The 21,147-nt window shown below is 38.1% G+C and overlaps 1 protein-coding gene across 1 annotated transcript in view; it reads left to right on the forward strand.

Moving 5' to 3' along the window:
- Positions 1–10,093: 10,093 nt before the first annotated feature.
- Positions 10,094–21,147, forward strand: part of LOC130141868 (guanine nucleotide-binding protein G(q) subunit alpha-like) — a 134,344-nt gene continuing 123,290 nt past the window's right edge. Inside the window, exon 1 of the mRNA XM_056323112.1 lies at positions 10,094–10,955. Coding sequence (XP_056179087.1) covers positions 10,547–10,955 — 409 coding nt within the window. The 5' untranslated portion in view covers positions 10,094–10,546. The remainder of the gene's footprint in view (positions 10,956–21,147) is intronic.

Consider the following 21,147-nt stretch of genomic DNA (forward strand, 5'->3'; position numbering starts at 1 on the left):
ACCAAAATAATCAATTCTCAAATCACAAAATTATACAAATCAAAACCAAATACTAAAAACATGTCCAAAGCCAAAATTACCAAAATTCCAAATGCATACCAAAGTATACCCAAATGTATACCAAAGTATACACAAGCATATACCAGTAAGGTGCTAGCAACCTGGTATACGCTGTCCAATGGAAGATCTTGTCTTGTAAATTACAGAAAGGTCCCAAATTAACTGGTCCCAAACAAACAAATAAAAGAATACCTTCATCAGATGGTCTGTAGTGGAATGAAGCTGGGTTAATTAGCATTGATAATATACAACTGTGGGTTGGCTTCAGAGGCGGTGGGTTGGCTGATGTATATAAGGTGCAGGTGTGGCTGGTTAAGTGATTGAGAGCCAATGAAGAGAGAGAAACCAAGGAAGAAGCAAGAGAGAGAACACACATGTCCTAGATAAGGCAAGATGAGGAAAAGGCAGCAGAGGGAGTGTATGAAGAGTATGCTGGTATGAGATGGTGAAAGACCTTGTTGCAGCCTGCTAGTCTGGAGAGTGCTGCGACAATGGTCCTTGTCTGTTCCTGCAGTGATCCAACTAAGGCAAGGAGTCCTTCCAGAAAAATGCCTGGGGGTACCCAAGGGAATCTTGTTCTCAACGGGTCCTACAGCCGAGCAGAGATGGTCACATCTGGGTCACCAAAACTGATACAAAGATCAGCAGCATCCATATCCCCTTGCTTTCTAACCTTGCCAAAGTGGGAAGTTAGGTGCAGGTGGGTAAGGAGTCCAATATAATAAAACTCAATAACAGCGGACTGTTATTAAGCAAGGCATTCTTTATTGCAGCACTGGGGATAGCTCCACCATAAACACTCCCACAATCTGGCAAACTTTTAGAGACTATATACCATAAAATAATACATACTCACAAGATTTCCAACAGCTCATTTATGTATACATGATATTTCCTGGAGCTCATTAACATATGCAAATGTACGGTCCGCATGCGCAGTCATCTTCCCTGATGGTCTTTGGGTGGTCATCAGGGTCTTCAGATGAAGGCTTGCAGTCTTCGTCACTGTGCCTGCTGATTGACCTTTACTTCTGTGCAAACTCAGTTCTGGGATCAGTAGACCATATCCTTTGAGGCTATTGATGCAATTTATTATCTTTATGGTCCTGTGTATCCATTCTCAAGATTGTCTACCATGAGATTATTAGGGTGCCCCCTTATCTTACAGCCACCTGGAGCCTCTTTTGTTCAACTAAGTATCTAAGGTACTTACAAGATCTTCCTTGGTTTCAGGGCCTTAACCCTTTCACAAGGAATAAACCACCTAGCAAAAGAATGAAATCCAGTGGGTCTTTCTATAAGGGAGTTTTGACTCCACCTATATCTCCACAGGTAAGTTCTTAATCACAGATTATTATCCAATTTCTCAACTATACTCATACTGGGAAAAAATCACTCCCAATGTACAAGTATCTGACCTTCTTGGTGGTAAAGCTTTTCATGCTATGCTGCCACATATAGTACCACCTGTTAACATGTAGTTTAGTCTGGTTTAGCTTTGTAACTCTATTTCTTATATATTTTGTTTTAGCTTTGCAACTATATTGTTTGCTTCAGTGTAATCACTACAGAGATATTGCTAACTGCCCCTGGTTATGTAAGAGTCATTTAAAACGTATGATCACTGAGAAGACCATTGTATAGGTAACAAATGAAACAAACTTGGACTCTTCTTGGGCTTTCCATATAAGGGAAATAAATTAAGGTTCAGTGATCCATCAGCTGTAACTATAGGGTCGACTGTTGTTTGCGATCCCTTAGAAGACTCAGAGATACCTTTAAGGAGCATGTACGATGCTTAATTAACATAGTACAGCCTGTTGAATTAATATGTATTTTTCCAAGAAATATAATGCATAATCATAAGTGTGGACTATATAATTTTGTTTGAATGAAACATACGGCATGCACATTAGGTGGAGTGATCCCCTGTGCATCCAGTGCTGCAATAAAGAATGCCTGCTTCTTAATGCTACATTGGTGTTAAAGAGCGTTCTTATTCCTGATTTTGGTGACAAAAGTATAGCTAGAAATTTCTTAGGACCCAACCTGAAATTTAGCCACAGTTTTTTTCTGATTTCCCAGTCTTTTCAAAGAGAAGCTGTAATTCCATTAAACATTATTTCATTTGGAGTTAAAAACTCACTCTTTGCAGTCTCTTTAGATATATGAGCACCAAAATAGAAACAAGATTTCAGAGTATTTTTCATTAGATCCTATATATGGTAATGCAAGTTCACAGTTGAAAATATAAATAGATTAGGAAGTGGAAATACAGCACCCTGAGTGCCTGCTTCATTGTTATACCCACACCAGTGTAATAAATAAGTTTTATTCAAATGTGCATTTAAACCAACTTAGCACTCTATACAGTACTCTGTATATGTTGAAAGCATCATTTTGTAAGTGTTGAAAAGTTTCTTTTCTCTCAGTCTCTTCAAATGAAACCAGTCATGTTTCACCATTAATGAATTTCCATAATTCTTTCAAGTATTATTATAGATTCAGCAATCATTATTCTTTTCCTTAAGAGAACATGATCTATATTCAATGCCAGGGGAAATTGGTTAATTGACAGTAATCACTGTAATACTATAGTTAGCTGTGCATCTTGGGTATGATAATTTTTCAATTTCTACCTGTGTTCAGGTTCAGAAATCATCCCATACTGCTTTAGGCAACATACTAACTGGCTATCTCTAATATAAGCAGAGGTTTACAATACGACCCACGTTTTTACTTCAGTATCCAACTGCCTCACTTCCTGCACAAGTACCAAATGGAAGCCAATTATGTGCTATTGCCCTCTACGTTTTCTCCCCTATTTTAAATGCACTTGTAGGAATTGTATTTTTCTCAAGTATTTCTGATGGCCTTATATAAGACTTATGGAGGACCATTTATTCTTAGTATAACATGCTTTTTTAATAGATTTACACATGAAGATAGAAAGATATTTTCATCGTTATTATATTTCCATTTAGACAAAGGCATTGATTAGTCATCTTAAGGTCCTTCTCTGCACTCAGTTTAAAGTAATAAAGACTGGAATCAGTTTCCTGATAGACTTCTGTTATCATTTTATAAAATTATACATAGCTGTAAAAAGCATTCAATTGCTCATCCCAAAATGCATTTGACCAGGCCACAATTTTTATCCTCATGTCACTTATCACTCAGTAATGACAGACATTTCCTTTTACTTTCCATTAGGAGATTTGTTAGTAATGTGCAAAAGATATTTGATGCTCCTATTAATACAGGTTGCAAAGCATATACACAGTACAAGATTCACTACTGAAACTTCCAAATACTTGCAGTAAATTTGGGTTTGAATTATATATTGTTGAAAAAATTGTAAGAAGTCTTATTACACTAAGAACAGTAAATATTTTGTGTTGATATTTACTGGAAAAATATCATACTGAGTCATGATTTTACATACTCTAATGCTATGTGTATGGAAATTCTGTGGAAAGAGATATTTGCATAGTTTCCTACCTGTGAACTGTCAGTTTGCATTCATATACGAATTACTTTTTATACTGATCTTTTAAAATGTATGTTCTTTTGTTTTAATGTTTGCTAATCAGGACAGTGTTTCTCTTTAAAATGACCAAATGAAAATACAAATTTAAATGTGAGAGAACATTGTCCATTTAAATCTTTTGCTGATGGCAAACTCTTAGTTATCTCTTTTATTTGTGGTGTTGAATGATAGCTAAAACTGTAATGACTGTGTTAATATCTGCTGGAATCACACCAGGCGTATCCAGTTATGATTTACTCAGCTACAGAATTATTTGGGCAGAACAATATAGAAATAATTTGACTTCCAGCGTTGCTGTAGTGGTGATCACTTTATTTTTATAGTTACATATAATGCATTCTGCGCTATAAGTATTTGAGCCCATCTGGAACACTTTGCTTGCATTGAAATACAAATATATTTTTTAAAAAGCTCAAATCTCATATACCTACTACATACCTGTGTTTTGATTAGGCATTGCTCAGGTATTTTAACTTAGGAAATCATATAATGTAAGATGATAATTTTTCATCTTCCATACTAACCTTTGGTATGAGGTTGTGAAAAGTGTTGTGGCATGCTTTGATTTTGAACTAGTCTTCCATTATAAAATTATGGTCAATGAAATAGATATCCATAGTTATTCTAGTGACATATTTTGGATTGCAAAAATATAACCTCATTTGATACACTCTTTGGATGATGGAAGGAATTATGAATAATACTTTCCAATTATATACTAAAAGAACAGCCTCTATCTGCATACTGAATAACTGTTTTCTCCCCATCTTGTGACACAAAAAGAAATAAGGTGGAAATGATGTCCTACCAAATTATTCTAATGGCTAGAACATTTCTGAGGATGTAAGATCAAATATTCACTTTATTAAGTGGAGGATTTACACAGTTACGTTGTATACATTAAAAATCTTAAAAAAGAACCCAGGGTCTGATACTACTATGTACAATGAGGAAAACCAATGTAATTCCATTGAAGATGATGTATTTACAGTGCTTTAAAACTGGAATGAAATCAGAATTAGGCTACATATACCAAATAATAGACTGCAGAAGAGTAAAAGCTACAGTAGGAAAAGAATGTTTGAGGTCTTAGATACATAACCCAAGCATCTAATGTTAACATTTATAACCCAGAAAAGCATGAGATGGCTGCAAATAAATTAGTCAGTATGAAAAGTGTCTATAGGTTAATAAGAATGCACAATCATATGCCCGAGAGTTTGAGTTGCACAAAAATTAAAACCCTATAAAGAATAAAAGCTGCCTTTTAAAAAGTAGTGCTAGTTCAAGAAGTTGAAAGAACAAATGTACTTGAATGCTGAAGAACGTGATAAATAAACATAGAAGGAATCTTGATAGAAGTGGTAGTATTTCTAGGCTTCCAAAATACAGATTTATAATTTAGGTTGCTTGGCATTCATTTCACGATAAAGGCAGTAGATAAACAACAGGAAAAAAGTCAACAAAGAAGTGGCAGATGCTAATATTGAACACTTAACTATCTCCCTTTTATGAGCTGCTGAACTACTGTGGCATCAACTTGCACTCTGCTGATGTAATGGTGAAATATGTGTCATATGGCTATGTCAAGTGTTTTTTCATTGCTGGAACTTAAGATCCTTTTCCACCAGAACTAGGTGGACTATATGGGAACAGTTGGCTGATGCAGCTGATGCAGTGGCTCATTGCCACAGAAAGGGTGGTTTCATGTCCTCATACCTACCAGCCATTTCCCTTGCACTGGTTCTAAGTTTCACCTGAACCTTTGGGAAGCCAATTCAACTCCAGTTCCAATGTAATTCCTGAGATCCATAGCTGGCAAAAGAGGAAGAGGATGAGATGGTGCAGGGCAGCGAAGGGCACAACAAAGGGTGACAGAGGGAAAGATCTCCCTCTGTTTCTTCTGTCCCACTTGGCTGCACTGTGAGCACCAGAACCCTTCTGTGCACAGAAGCCATATCACCCACAGAGCCCACTGCTTATGGCAGCCATCTCACCCTGTCACAGTCCATTTGGATCTCTCAAATTTATGACAGATTACTCTGCAAATTAAACTTTAATTCATGAGCTCATTAGGTTAAAAAACCTCCAACTATCAAATCAAACAAGAACTCAACCCCCTTTGTACAGACTAGTCTAACGTGAATTCCATAATTCGTTACTTCACTAATTTTCATGAGCTGGTCGCCCACAGGAGCCATATCACACACAGAGCCTGGCACCAGGCCTCCATGTCTCTCTTGGCCCTGCAGTTGCCATGGCACCTTCCCTTCTCATCAGCCTCTCTACACTCGAGCCAGAGGAAAATCGAGCTGTGGACAAGACTTTATACTGCCCTCACCTCAAACTACCTCTCTTCAGTAAAGACACCAGAAGAGAAATACCAGGCCATAAGAAGACATTTTACAGAGGATTTTCTCTTGGCTACAAGGTACAGTTTCTAGTGACTAGTATGTCGCAGTAAGCCAATATGTCAGTGCGCCCCCTGTTGGGTGCCCAGGACAGATACAGCATGATGCGAGACGAACAGCACACAAGGTGCTATTCCCCAAGGGGATTTAACCCTCACCGCACTCGGGACTTGAACTGAAAAGCAATGATAATAACATCATAAGGGTCCTTGTGTGAGGGACGGAGAGATAAGTTACTATCCCCGTTTCAAAGAAGGAACAGGAAAAGGGTAGGATCGCCGTGAATACGCTGAGCACCGTTCTGTCTCTCTCGGCTGGTGTAGCGCGGGCTCACTGGGGTTAATGCGGATGGGCGGGGGAGCCGGGATGCGCAGGGTGGTGGTATGCCTTCCAGCCGGCAGGTGGCGCCGCAGCTGCGCCGCAGGGGCGTGGCGGCTCCTCAGGGCAGTCCCTCAGTGGAGGCTGGCTTCCCTTATTTCTCAGGGGGGCGCCCAGGGGCACGGGTGTCGCTACGAGGGAGGCACATCAATAACACCCGGCAGGTTCTGCCTAAATGCTCTCAAAATGTCTTAGTGTTTACAAGTGAGGGAAGCTGTAACAGGATTTAAACATGCTTCAAGAAATAAAATCTCCCATTAGTTTTACACACACATACATACATACACATACACACAAACTCTCCTTTCAAATGTTCTATTTAGTCAGAAAGATATGTAGGATACATCTGTGGTGTACTGAATCCAGCTTTATGCACAACATAAGAGTGAGGCTATATACTTGCCTTGCAAGCAATCCCCTTCTGATAGTTTCTCTTGTGTGTATTTTCTTTTCATTTCTGTGTTGTATTGTCAACAAATTAACAAATATTTTTTAACCCTTTCTTAGTCATTAGTCTATACCATAGGACCTTGGCAGATAGCTATTACTTCTAAATAAATATCACTGGAGAACTCATAAACAACACATACTGGAACAAACTGATTATTTTGGTTGAAAGGAATTGCAAATACTGAATGTTATTCATTTAACAGTAGACAACCAGCAGATACAATTTGTTCTAAAAAAGAACTATTTAGGAAAGCATACTGGAAGGGTAATTTGCTCTATTCAGACATATTGATGGCCTCTAAATTAACTGTAAGCACTCAAGACTGAGATATAATTGTGCATAGCACTATGAAAACATCTTTCTAATGTACAATGGCAGTCAAAAAGGACTTGTAAGATATTCCATTGCTTAAGATTGGATGCTGACTAACAATAAAAATCAAGTGTTGTTATATATAGTCTGCTGGTTTACTGTCATGTGAGTACCAAGTTCAGATGCTAGTTGCAATCTTTCAAAACATCACAGAAAACATATCTCAAACAATAAATATCTTTAGGTATATGGAAGAAATGAAAGACTGAGCTTGATTAGTGCAAAGATATAAAGGTGATAGAGTGGTGGTTCCCCAATCTTGGCTCGTGAACAAGAATACTGAAGATGCAGCATGTTTAATATCATGCTTTGCTCCCTCTGACAATCTCACTCTTAATTTCCTGTGACAGTGAGAAACATTAAAACATCTCACAGACAATGGGTTTGCTATAATACATGACTACTTGAATAGAGGAATATAAAATTATTAATGTTACAAGGAAAGTTTATCAGGAAGTATCTGTACAGGATTAGGTAACAGTATGGATAATATCTATGGGTAATAATTATCTGTATGGGTAATAATTGCATATGTCATTTACCAACGGTTCTTATTAGGATAAAATATTTATAAAGGATGTTTCATATTTCAAAACAGAAACCAAAAATTATGGAGATGAGGGCTGAAAAAAAAATATCCTCATAGGTTATCACATAATTGTCCATTATGAGGGTCTTCCCTAAGTCACAAAGCAAATAAAACGGTGTGTAATGGCTATCAGCTGATGCCTGATTCAGGACTACATCCATTAAAAATCTGAAGATATTTATTAAGTAGTGATTTTGAATCCAGCGATGTCAATGGGAGTGGCACATACAGATTAAATTTATGGCCCCTGGGGTATCTTTTCTCACTAAAAATGCAAAATTAAATGAGTCTCACATTTCAGGTACACACAGTGTTCATGCCTTCTACACTGAGCATGTAAAAGAGTTGGTTAAGAAAGCAGAGTCAGACTTCATCTACTGGGGAAGGTTACAATATTATTTGAGGTATGTAGTTTTTTCATAGGACTGTTGTGCCCTCAATTTGGGGAGGGATTTTGATCAGTTGATCCATATGTCACAAATTCATTGACCCATTCATATCCTTTCTTTAGACTTTATGCCAGATGCTGTTTGCTGTGGACTTGAACTCAGTGCAGCAATGTTTCAGGCACAGAGCAGTTGTACATCTATTGAATACTTCTTGTAACTTGCACCACACACCCATTTTCATCTTTTTGGGTCACAACTTTTAGGAGGAAATTCTGATATGTTGAGAATTTATTTAATGAAGAAAAATCTTTTCCCCTTTGGTTACTTATTTGCATTTTTACATTTATCATATCTGTAATTCAATGTATAGAAATCTTTATCACTGAATTTAATATTAACACATTAATCTGGGACCACAAGATAGACAGATAAATACACACATATACCTACATACATATGAATTTTAAAATCCACACCAGTAAATAAAGAAGATGCTTTTACTGAAATATCATTTTTGTTTGATAAATAGGAATACAGAATTTAGAATAAAATTCACATATTCATTTACTGTAATAAACATTTATAAAAATATTCCAAATTTTCTTAAATGCTTTTATACATAAAAATAAAATATAGATCTAAACAAAAATCAAGCATTTTTAAAGTAACAAAAGACTTTCATGCTCTAAAAAGAGAACTATATTATTCTATTGATTATTACATTTTAATTTCTTAATTTCCTCTTAGTCTGACACCTTATGGTGGACTGTACATAATTAATATTGTAAGCATATATGAACAGTTGTAAGAAAGAGCATGCAATTTTCAAAACAGATGACAACAGGTGCCAGAGAGGACATCACACATGAAACTAGAAGATGGAGAGTGATGCACCCCTCTACCTACTTAATAGACTACTATGACTTTCCTGGAAGATTTTGCAACATTCCCAGATAGCTAATTTAATATGGAGGTGGACAAAGGTAGGGCAGGTGTGGGAATTTTGAAATATTTTACAAATCCACAAAACCTAGAACTTAATATGTCTATCAAACTGTGTGCTATCACCCTGGAGGCTACTAAAGGCTATGTAAAGACAGGCTTTCCAGTACTGGAATTGAAGGCAAGCTGGTCTAGGGTTGTGAAAAAGGATAATTAAAAGCATTGGTTGAATAAAGGTCACAACAACAGAATATAAAATGCAATATATCAATCCCTTGAAATTATAGCTTCTTATAAGCAAGGGAACTATCCTAATGTTTTTATTTGTTGCAAATGTATTTTATTTCTTCTGTATATGTCAGCACTATTCAAATACCATTTTCAGGATTACCGGCATAAAAAGTTACTAGTGTCTAGTATAATTTTATCTCCCACAACTTAATTTCCAGCTGAAGGTGGAGAAGATACTTCTCTCCTCAAGTAAATTATTACATTTCCCCTTTCCCTATGAAAGAAGACGTCTCTTCTAGGAAGAGAATGCAAGGATATAATAAAAATGTGCATTATAGACTAAAACCAAAAGTAGCAAAAGCAAATAAAACGTGCAGGATGTTACATATATATATGCCCTACAGGACAAATAAGAAAAAGCTGTGTTCCTCGCGGCCGTTCGGTGTGAGAGACCGTCCACTCCCCTCTCATACCCTCCCCGATGGTTGCGAGCCTGGCAGAGGCGGTCTTCGAGCGCCGGGCTTAGTCAAGAGCGGCATCCCGGGAGTTCCTCGCTCTACCAGCCGCTTATTGCCGGCGCGCAGCGGCGCAGGAGAGGCAGTCCGCCATATTTCTGCCTCACCACGCCCGCGGAGCCAAGCCATTGAGAAGCCCGGAGAACTGGGCTCACGGTGTGCATGCCCCAGTCTATGCCTGCCTTCTTTTACTCTCTGGTGGCGCCCTTTCTACTCGCCTCCTTATCTCTTTCTTACTGTCAGGGCAGGAAGGAGCCGCGACAGCTCTTCGACAGCAGCTCTCCCCGCGAGAGGGGGTAAATGACCGCGCCTAGAAGAAAGATCCACCGTAAGGAAGTTCTTCCGTCAGGCGGATGCTGAGATTGCTGGGCGGCGGCGGACTTGCCCACTTTCCGAGCAGCCGAACTCTCGCTTTAGGACAGAGGGAGCGACTGGGAAGTGTGTGTGAGGGGGGGAGGGATTAACGGCATTTAGCATTTCCGTGGAGGGTGGTTACTTCGGAGGGCGGTGGGAGTGTAGTTTGCGAGGGACACTCGGGGACCGCGTTTGTTGCAGGAGGAGGAGGCGGTGGCAGAAGTAGTGGTGAGGGAAAGAGGGAGAGGGGTGTTTGTGCAGAGCAGCTTGGCTCGCCTAGATAGCACTGCTGCTACCGCGGTGGATGATTTCATGTTGCTTGGTGCATAATTTAGAGGAAAGGAGGAGTTGGAAGCGGCGACTATTAGAGGCAGGGAACGGGGGATCTGTGCTGCCAGGGCCCCCCCTCTCTTTGCCTGTGTGTGGTATTGAGGCAGCTCCCTGCGCTAGCCCTGCAGTGCCCGAGTGGGGGCTCCCGGACAGAGAGTGTTTGTGTCCCCCGGGGCTGGTGCTGTGGTGGGGTGTGTGTGTGCACGCGTTTTTAGGGTGGGGGTTGTGTCTGAATCAGTTAGGAAGAATGACTTTGGAGTCCATCATGGCGTGCTGCCTGAGCGAGGAAGCCAAGGAAGCCCGGCGGATCAACGACGAGATCGAGCGGCAGCTGCGCCGGGACAAACGGGACGCCCGTCGGGAACTGAAGCTGCTGCTGCTGGGTGAGTGCGGGCCGCCGTTGACACACACGCCTTTAAGTGCCACTGGGGGTGCAACCCAGAGATCGCCGCCCCGGGCTCCCTCCGGCTGGCTCCACCGGTGCATTACACGGCGCGGTCGGTTCGGTTTCTCCCGGGCGCTCGCCACCTTCGCCGCGAGGCGGCCGTGGCGATGGCGGCGGTGACCCGTTCGTCGTTTCTCCGCCGCAGCGTTGTGTGTGTGTGCGCGTCCGTGTGCAGGCTTCGCCGAGGCGCTTGTAGCTGGATAAATAACTGTGGTTCCTATGGGTGGGTTGATATGGTAGGAAACCCGGTCTTCCAAAATGGAGAGGGAAAGGATGATTGGTGAGTGGGGATTTTGGGGGAGCATTGGCGATGATGGGTGTAGGAGAGTGATGGTAAGGAAGCAGATTAATGAAAAAACACGCAGGGGGAGTTGCTTTGCAGATTGGCAGTGACAGGCTTTAATATCTGCATTGTTCTGTGAGCCTTGGAAAAGTTGTTGGGTCACCGTTTGCATTTTTTTAATTGTGATTTTTATTTAATGAGTCAAGCTGGGATAAGGGGCTTATGCCCAGATTGTAGACTGATTTTTAAAGCAAAAGGAGAAAGAAACCATAAAGACCCAGATGCATCCATGAAGCTGAGAAGTAACTTTAAGTATGCTGGAGGATAACAGGATCTTTAATACCTTTGGAATCCACCCATTGTTCAGGAAATAAAATCTATTGTATTATTTGTATTTAATTAAAACAGAGGTTATTTTGAAGCCACAAGTGTGCAAAGGCAATGCTTGTTTAATAGGAATTTGGCTCGTTCTAAAATAAGCCTTTTGAATTAAAATACATTCGTCTATATCTGATGTGCTCTACTACATTATGTAGTTCTTGTGGTAATACTGCTTCTACCTTAGACTACCAGGCCTTGAAATATGTCTGCACCAGTGTTTGGTATGTGGATGAATGGGAATGTTCCAAGTGGATGTGGGGCACTTATGGCAGACTTTTGTCTTGGGTAATGTACATGAAAGTAATGATTTATATTGGGGGAATAAACTGCTTTTTCAATAAGGTAAGGAGAGTTGAAAGGAAGTCAGAATTTATTTTAATGCTTGCTTATGAATGTGTTATTTCCTACTTTAAATAATACAGTTGGTCTTCTGTATATGGAGAAAGGTATTAGGATCCTTAACTGATGTGGAAAAAGGAGGGGTGGAGACAGATACAATGCTACTAGTAATAATGTTCTGTCTCATTTTGGCCTAATTTTTTGTTGATGGAAGTGTGTGCTGTAGCTATTTCAAGATCTAAACCCAAGATAAAATAGGTTGCATTTGTTTAATTTTATGGATATTTTAGTATTATTACTTAACTACATACGTTTGCTACAGGAGAGGCAGTTGACATTTATTATTCAGGTTATTCAGGTCCAAATCGTTTCTGCATTTCCTGGTTTTCTGCAGTAATATCCTGCAGTAATAATAGAGATTTGTCCCAAGTTTTAAAGAATCAGAATCTTTTAGGTTGGAAAAGGCCTTTAAGATCATTGAGTCCAACCGTTAATGCATGAAACCTATTGAATGATGCCAACATATACCACCCAGAGAAGGAATTCAGAGATTTGGTTCTACAATCAGTAGTGCAGAACTTATATTGTTTTATAAGATCCACCCACTGGTAATATTAAGTGTATGGACAGGTAATGGTAGATTAGGGCCTAATTGTGGCGTTACTTTAGGCCAAATGAAATAAGGGGTTTTCAGAGCAAATAGATAAGAAGCCATCACTTAGAAAGTTTTGGAGAAAACTCACTGATTGCATATATGAATGTTTTCTGCATATATCAATATCAGTATAAACCATGTTTCTGAAGATTTAAGCATGATGTATGAGAAACTGAGAGGTAAATCTTCTGCTTCATATTTAATAGCATATCTGTATTTGAGTAGAAACCAGTATAGAAACTGTTATTGTGTATACAGTTTTTGTATTGTACTTTGTCAGCCTCAATCATATATTTGATTGAAAGTGTTTGTGCATGTGCAGTTGTTTAACAGTTAATGATCTCATCTTGTAAAATGCAGTATAGTAGTGAACCACTGCTGAAATCACAGGGTTGGACAGATTCAAGTTTCAATTTATTAAAAAAAAAAAAAAAAAAAAGAGCCCCCACACCAAAACTTTCTAAAAATTTGTTTTAATTAGCGGGTTTCTCGGGTATCTGACAGTACTTTTTTCAGTCACTCTCACTGCTTCCCCAGCATAGTCATTTGTTAATTTCTTAAGTTTGTGTTATTTGTTTGGGTCATTCATATGTTTGAGATGGACAAAACCAATTTAAAAATAGGAAAATAATAACTAAAATAGTGAGACTGGGAATATAAATGTCTGAAATTGCTTAAAGTCATCCATTTTTTTTGACTTCACCTCTACTGTCCCACTACATATCATTGTCCTTCAAAACTTAAAGTAGCAGTATTAACTTTATTTTATGTAAATGTTAGGCAAACTTTTTTCAAAAGTGCCAACTTCTCAGTCCCACTTTGAAAAGTGTTGTTGGACATAGAAGCCTAAGTGGGTTAGAGGCTTTTGAACATGGGACAAAATCCTTTTGATCATAGAGAACACAAGCTGAGCTGTGTTAATTGACCGTGCATGCTCTGAAGATGTTGCAAAGTAAAAGGTATTAATACAAAAGGAAAAAATGAACATATCTATGCCACATTTTTTTCTTGTTTAAAAATTAGACATACATACAAATGCACATATGTAGCAAATATGGGTCAGAAAAGAGGATTTTTTTCCCCCTCCTTAACTTGTAGAAATTATAGTGCTTCCTTGCAAAGTGAAATATTTCCCTCCTAACTGTGTAGGTTACTGTTACTGTGTGATACACAAGAAGGGTATACACAGCATAGTGTATTAATAATGATATCTTTTTACTTTTCACGGGATCAAAGAGTTTAAAATGTTGAAAATAATTTCTGGAAAACTTTTGTTTGCATGGTAGGATTATTTAAAATTATTAGTTAAAAAATACAACCTCTCCATGATTAAACATTAAAATACCACTTTTAGGTACTACATTGAACATCATTGTCCTGTTCCAATCTATTCTAAAAATTTAGCAAAGTGTCTTTTTTTTTAATTGTAATTCTAAAAAGTGAGAATTCTAACATATGCACTGAAATGTATTACAAAGACATAGTAATAGTTCAGCTAGCACAACTTAGCTGTAATGTTTAAGGTACTTTGGAACAAATTAATTCTTCCACTGAATTTGGTTTTAATCTCCTGTATTTTTCAAGTTCTTCTGGATTTCATTACTACTGAACAATTTGATTGTTCTCTAGAGCATAAAGTTGTTAATATCCATCTGCTTTTGCTGTTGTCAAAACATTTATTGTTGTAGTACAAAAAAGAGGTGGTTTTAGTGTTTTATATTGGTATGTACCAAACAATGTACAGTATTCTGCATGGCTGTGTTTTAAGCATGTATGCACGTATTTATTTTTAAGTAGTAATAGCCATGTGCTCTAGCTTTCTATATATATCATTTTTACTGTCATCAGTGGAAGTTTTGCCTGGTCTCAGAAAGCAATGTTTGGGCCTAAATGTTATATTGTAGCCATAAACTTTCACTACTGGACATACTATGCCTGTACACTGTATATACTTATGCATTATTTTCTCATCAGGAAAGTATCTTGAGTATCTAAGAAAATAATTATCAATATCTTGCTAGCTATGTCTATATCTATAAGCTTTGGCAAAATTAAGTATTGGAGGGCTTGACAGTGTGTTTGCTATTTTGTATCATGCTTGCAGGTATTGTAAGGTGCAAAACATGGCTCTTATGGCAAAGGTGTTCTTTTTGTTTGAAATAGCAGATGAGTCAGTGAAGCAAGGTATCAAATATGAGTATCCTTTCATTCTCTATATGTTACCAAAGGAAACAGGTGGGAGGTAAAACGTTTGAAATTGCAACTAGTCTTAACTGGAAGACTATTTTTTTGTTCTCTGAACGTACAGGATATATATATATATTTTTTATTTTATTTTTATACATGTGTTAGCTGAATGAGATTCGTGTGCAGAACTCAGTGAATTAGCAAAGACTTAGACTTAAAAAAAACTTGAAGTGGGCCCATCAAGCCAACAATGAATCTTCTTCCTGTAATCTGAAATACCTATGCAGTCTACTTATATAAGTAGGTAAAATTATGCTGTGAGTTTCAGTTTTATGCACACAATTAAAAAATTCTGATATTGGACAGTATATTCTAATTAGCTATTTTCTTTGCTTTTCATTAAATCAGAAAACACAATTATTTTGAAAGAGCATTGCAACCTTTTCTTATTATCTTGTATTGATCCATACTTATACTCACACTGAACACTTGAAAATAATTTAAAGTAGTTATAACAGTATGTATTTACGATTAGAAAACAAACAAATACTTAATATATATCTTGATGTTGTGTGTTGAAACTAGATTGGTAAGTATCTCTTACTTTGGAGAAGCTGTTTCTAAGGTTATCTAATTTGATTCTGGATGACAAACACTAATTATTCTATTTATAGACATATACAACCATATACAAAAATAACTGGTTTTGAGGAAAACATGAATTGTCATTTGATATTGATGTGATACCATGATTTCACATTTCCTGGAAAAGAGCATATTATTTTTTTTTTTAATGTGTGATAAAGGAATATTTTATATTCAGCCCTTATAAAGGATTTTCTTGTGGGTTGGGTTTTTTTTTTGTTTTGATTTTCCTTCTTTAGAAGTGATCTACTCTAGTTAATGGAAATTAGCTTAGAACCTCAATAGTCAAAGAATTCTGACTAACTTAATTTTGCTTATATGTTAAAAGGCCAAGGGACTCCAAATTTGTACTTCCCATTAAAAACAATATTGAATTCATATAGGAGGGAAACATATGCTGAACAGAGGAATCTCTTGAGAAGGGGCTTTTGGGTATATATTCTAATGTTAAATAATTCTGTGGTTTTAGCTACTTCAAATTATTTTTGTTGGTGTATAAAGGCAATGACAATTTCATAAGGGACAGCATTTCTTTTGAAGTAATATGACAATCTCTGCAAAATTAATCCCAGAAAGGAGTGAAAATAGCATTATAAGGTATGTGTTTCTCTCTCACTCTGCTGAATGGAATAACACTCAGGAAAGATGTATTCTCATACTTGAACAAGACTATTAACAGCTTGCTAATAAAATTATGGGAAGTTTTTCAACATTCACCTTTTATTTGTTCTACTTATTTAAAAAGTCTGACTAGCAAGAGTCAAGAGCAAGAAAGCAATATCAAAGCTGAGGAAGGACTTGAATATAGGAAATACTATGAAGTCATATATACGGTATTCTTAAGATCAAAGAAGTAACCATGCAGCAGGCTTTAAGTATTGTGTTAATGCTGTGCAAAGAAATACTGAAGGGCACGAGTCTAAGTGATACTACAGTTTGGGAAGTTTTAAAAGCTACTGGGGAAGTTTCAGAAACATAGATGTGGGGTTTTTTGTTTGTTTATATTTTTTTCAAGCTAAATTTAAGAATAGAATAGTTTAGTTGAAGGGACCTACAATGATCCAACTACAATGGTCCAACTGCCTGACCACTTCAGGACTGACCAAAAGTTAAAGCATTGTCCAAATGCCTCTTAAACACTGACAGGCATGGGGCATAGACCACCTCTCTAGGCAGCCTGTTCCAGTGTTTGACCACCCTCTCAGTAAAGAAATGCTTCCTAGTATCAAGTCAACCTCCCCTGAAGCAGCTTTGAACCATTCCCATGTGTCCTGTCACTGAATACCAGGGAGAAGAGCTCAGCACCTCCCTCTACAGCTTCCTGAGGAGGGGAAGTGGAGAGAGCAATGACCCCTCAGCCCTCTTCTCTCCAAACTAGACAAACCCAAAGTCCTTAGCCACTACTCATTGGATGTGCCCTCCAGCCCTTTCACCAGTTTTGTTGCCCTGTTTTTGATGTGTTCAAGGACCTTAACGTCCTTCTTAAATTATGGGGCCCAGAACTGTACACAGTACTCAAGGTGAGGCTGCACCAATGCTGAATAAGCAGGATAATCACCTCTTTAGACCAGCTGGTTATGCTGTGCTTAATGCCCCCCAGGGTGCAGTTTGCCCTCTTGGCTGCCAGGGCACTGCTGACTCCTATTGAGCCTGCTGTTGACCAGCACCCCCAGATCCCTTTCTGCAGGGCTGCTCTCCAGCCACTCCTCTCCCAATTTATACTTCTGAGAGTATTTAAACTCTTAAGTCTTTAATCTGAACATTAATTATCTTGCTTATGTTAGAGAATGTTGGATAAGAATGCGTGAAACTATTTCAACCTGTGTTTCTGGGTAAATGGGTGTCAGCCAGAAAGTCAGACAGGTTTCTGTAGCAGTAAATGCTAATTTAAAAGCCAGAAAACCTCAAATGCATAGAAGTTGTGAAAGATGTCATCATTCCTTGTACTTTTAGGAACTTATCAGGCTTAGGAAACTGAAGACCTAATATGGGACTTTTTTTTTTTTTTTTTTTTTTACTCTGATACTGGATTTACTGAGCACAATGTGTGCCACTTCATCAAATAGACCAGGGCAATACTAGTAACAAAGATTAAATGCTTGTACTGGGTCTAGCTGGGATGGACTTAACTTTCCTCATACCAGCCTATATGGTGCTGTGTTTTCGATTTGTGACTAAAGCAGTGTTGATGTTGTTACCCGGTGCACAGCAGCAATTCACACACCGAGTAGAGGTATTCCTTATTTCTTTATTCCAGTTTGTGCAAAGTAGGGAGCTAGGTGGTAACTCAAATGCCTAGCTCTCCGATTGTCAAAACTTTACACTATTTATACGTTTCAACAAAGACATCAGCCTTCATTGGTTACAAGTTACACAACTCTTTCATTACTTAGTACTCAGTTTCCTATTTCTTAAGCAATTCTCTTGCTTCCTGTATTAATTAGTCCGCATGCTCAATCTCCACTTCTTTTTGAGTCAGTTGGTTTCTTGAGTCGGTGGTTGCGATCTCCCCCATTACCTTTCCCCTAGTTTTGCTGAGTTTATTGCTTGTGTTGAGCTTCCTATCAGCTCATCTGTTTTGTGGAGGTGCTTCCTCAGTGAAGTTCCTTTTCTGAACAAAAGGATTTGCAGGCGCTTAACAAAGGGCTTAGCGGGACAGCAAAGTGCTTGTATACCGGAATTAACCCTTAACAAGTCATTCGCTCTACTTGTCATAAAGTCTAACTGCTAACAATACATTCAATTTTATTAATAATTCGAGATGAATATCGCCGATTTTTTGGTTATTGCTTTCACAGTGTCAAGATTTTATCTTTTTAAATCTTTTTTTCCTCCCACTCTGCGCCCTCTTCACACACACCCCCCCAAGTGAATAAGTGTGTATGAGTAGGAAGTTTGGAAGGACACAGACAGGGCAGCAATTCCATAACATATGATGTCATGCTCAGCAATAAAAGCTCTGAGAAAGAAGGAGGAAGGGGGGAAATGTTTGTGGTTATGGCATCTGTCTTCCCAAATAACTATTGTGCATGCTGAGGCCCTGTTTTCCAGGAAGTGGCTAGGTGTCTGCCTGGTGATGGGAAGTAGTGGATTAAGTCATCATTTTGCTTTCCTTGCCCGTGTGGTGGCTTTTGCTTCACCTATTAAACTGTTTTTTCTTGATCCACAAGTTTTCAACTTTTGCTCTTCTGATTCTTTTCCTCATCCTGCTGTGGGGGGGAGCAACCAAGTGACTGGGTGGGGCCTTAGCTGCTGGCCAGGGTCAACCCATCACAGTGCCAAAACCAAAGGAATGGCTTATGTATCTTCAGCAGGTTCTGAGGGGGAGGGGAGAGAGTGAATACGAATGCCTGAGGATTAGATGACTACTCTACCATGACTAAAGTATTCTTCAAAATAATTGCTTTTCAGGGTGGGTTCATCGTTTGCAACCTGCTTTCTCCTTTCCTGTATAGTTAACCTTACGTTTAGCTGTATTCAGAAGCACAGCTTCTGCCTGTTCCTGGTTTACAGGTTATTCCAATTACTTCACATCATCATATCCTCTTCTTATTTTACCAGTTTACAGCTTTTGTCACCTACAGGTATTGTCAGTAATAATTTTAAAATTTTCTTCTGTCTTGTGGATTAGATACTTAAGTTTCTTATCAGGATGGGGGTATCGCCAGGATCCTATTAGAAACAGAGCTGAGGACTTTCTCATATGTAATTTGATATTTACTGCTTAAACAACTCTGTGTGCTATGTTTGTTTGTTCCATGACACCAAATCAGTTGCTTAGCAGAAGTCCAGCTCCTCAAAACTGCTGCATTTATAAACCAAACCATTAGAAGTGTTGTAACTGCATAACTCTTGGTATGCAATCTCTCCCTCATCCTATTCCCAACCTTGGTTTTGTTTTTTTTTGGGGTGATATTTCAAGACTTATAAGGCAGGAGGGCTTCTCAGTCAGTTCTTCTGAAACTCTGATAAGAGATGTCTTGACCCTGTGTAACAATGTTAGTAACTGCTCTATAACATCTTCAGTAACTGCTGTAGTGGAAACTGTTTCGTTGTGTTTCCCTAAAAACAAAACAGAAATATTTATTAACTATGTATGGATTTTCTGTGTTAATATGAAGAGCCATATCCATTTAGTGAAGGACTGATGTGGTTTTAAATATTTTTTTTGTATGAAAATGTGAAGTTTAAAAAACAACCCACCCAAAAATCTCTGGAACCCTGGAGTTCTTCATTTGACTTTTTTTTTCCTTTAACAATTTTTAATACTTCCCAAGGTTTTGGTTTATCTATTTCAACGTTCTCTTTTTACTTCCCCTCTTATCCAGACTGCTTTTACTGTTTTTCAGGTTTTCTTGTTTTGTGGAATTGAGGCTGTCTAGCTAGTTAATGAAATGTTCTGAAATGACTCTCAGTTGTTCCTATTTTAAATTTAAATGCAGTTGTTCTCACTCCTAATTCTGTCAGCTTTTGTTCAAATATCTCTCATGAAACATGAAGTATTGTACTACTGGTTTTGGACTTCTTTTGCTTGCACGTAGCAAATGTAATCAAGTCATGATCACATCCTCTAAAAGTTTTTACTTCAGTTCTGCCACAAGTTCTTTTTCTTAATATGCTAAGCTGTATTTTGTATGGTGTTTTTCTGTGTTAGAAAATTATAATTTCTGAAATACAGAAATTCCAAGGTCATTTGATTGAGACTTTTAGCATCAGTTATGTGGCCCTGGGAGAATATTACCTCCTTCTCTTTTCATTAAAGTTAATTGTTTAAAGAGCCCCACTTAGTTGTCTGTCAAATCATTTGTGACTTGGTCATTTGTCATGGCTCCAGCTTTTGTGTCAATTTTTTAAATCTATTAGAATCTAAACTGAAAACCGTAAAGATCACTGGCTAGAAGCCAATTTTGAAGCACAGAAATGTTAATCACTGAACTTTCACTCATGTAAATCTTTACTTCAGTTATACCTCCCTGTTCAAATTTAATCTGTATATTAGCAAGTTTTGGGGTTTATCACTTACACGTCTAGCATTTTTGTACAAACAGTTGAATTTTCTCATTTAATTTTAATCTTATTTTGATTTTCCCCCCTGATAAATAAGTGCACTATTGTTTTCCCTCTCATTCTTCCCTTTCAGTAGTGAAATGATACTCTGGCCTCTATGACCAGTCTGTCTTTCTGAATGTTGTTCCTTTTAACAATGAGAACTATCCAAACTCTTCAACTCCATCTTCAACATACATCCAGTGACTGTTCCCCAAACTAAAACCCTCTATCATATATTTTTTACCTGTCCAGCAGTTCACCTCTAGGTGTTGTAGTGTTTTTTTTCTCCTGTTGTGGAACGGGATTGTTGTTTAAATTGGGTGTCAAGCTAATAAATGTAGGATGTTTAGATATTTATGATTTGGAAGAATCAAGATTATTGGCTTCGTAGCAAAACTGAAGTATCATCTGTGGATGCTCACAGATTATGTTCACATATGTTCAATTTTGCTGTCATTGTCTGTGTTAAAAAATAAACAAGTCCCTTGATCTATTGTCAGAGACTTGCATCCAAATACAGTGCACTTCAGTGGAATAGCTATCCCAGCTGTATGCATCCTACCCCTTGGGATACCTGCAGACTTATGTTAT

Source organism: Falco biarmicus, chromosome W (genome assembly GCF_023638135.1).
Source record: "Falco biarmicus isolate bFalBia1 chromosome W, bFalBia1.pri, whole genome shotgun sequence".
Lineage (NCBI taxonomy): Eukaryota > Metazoa > Chordata > Aves > Falconiformes > Falconidae > Falco > Falco biarmicus.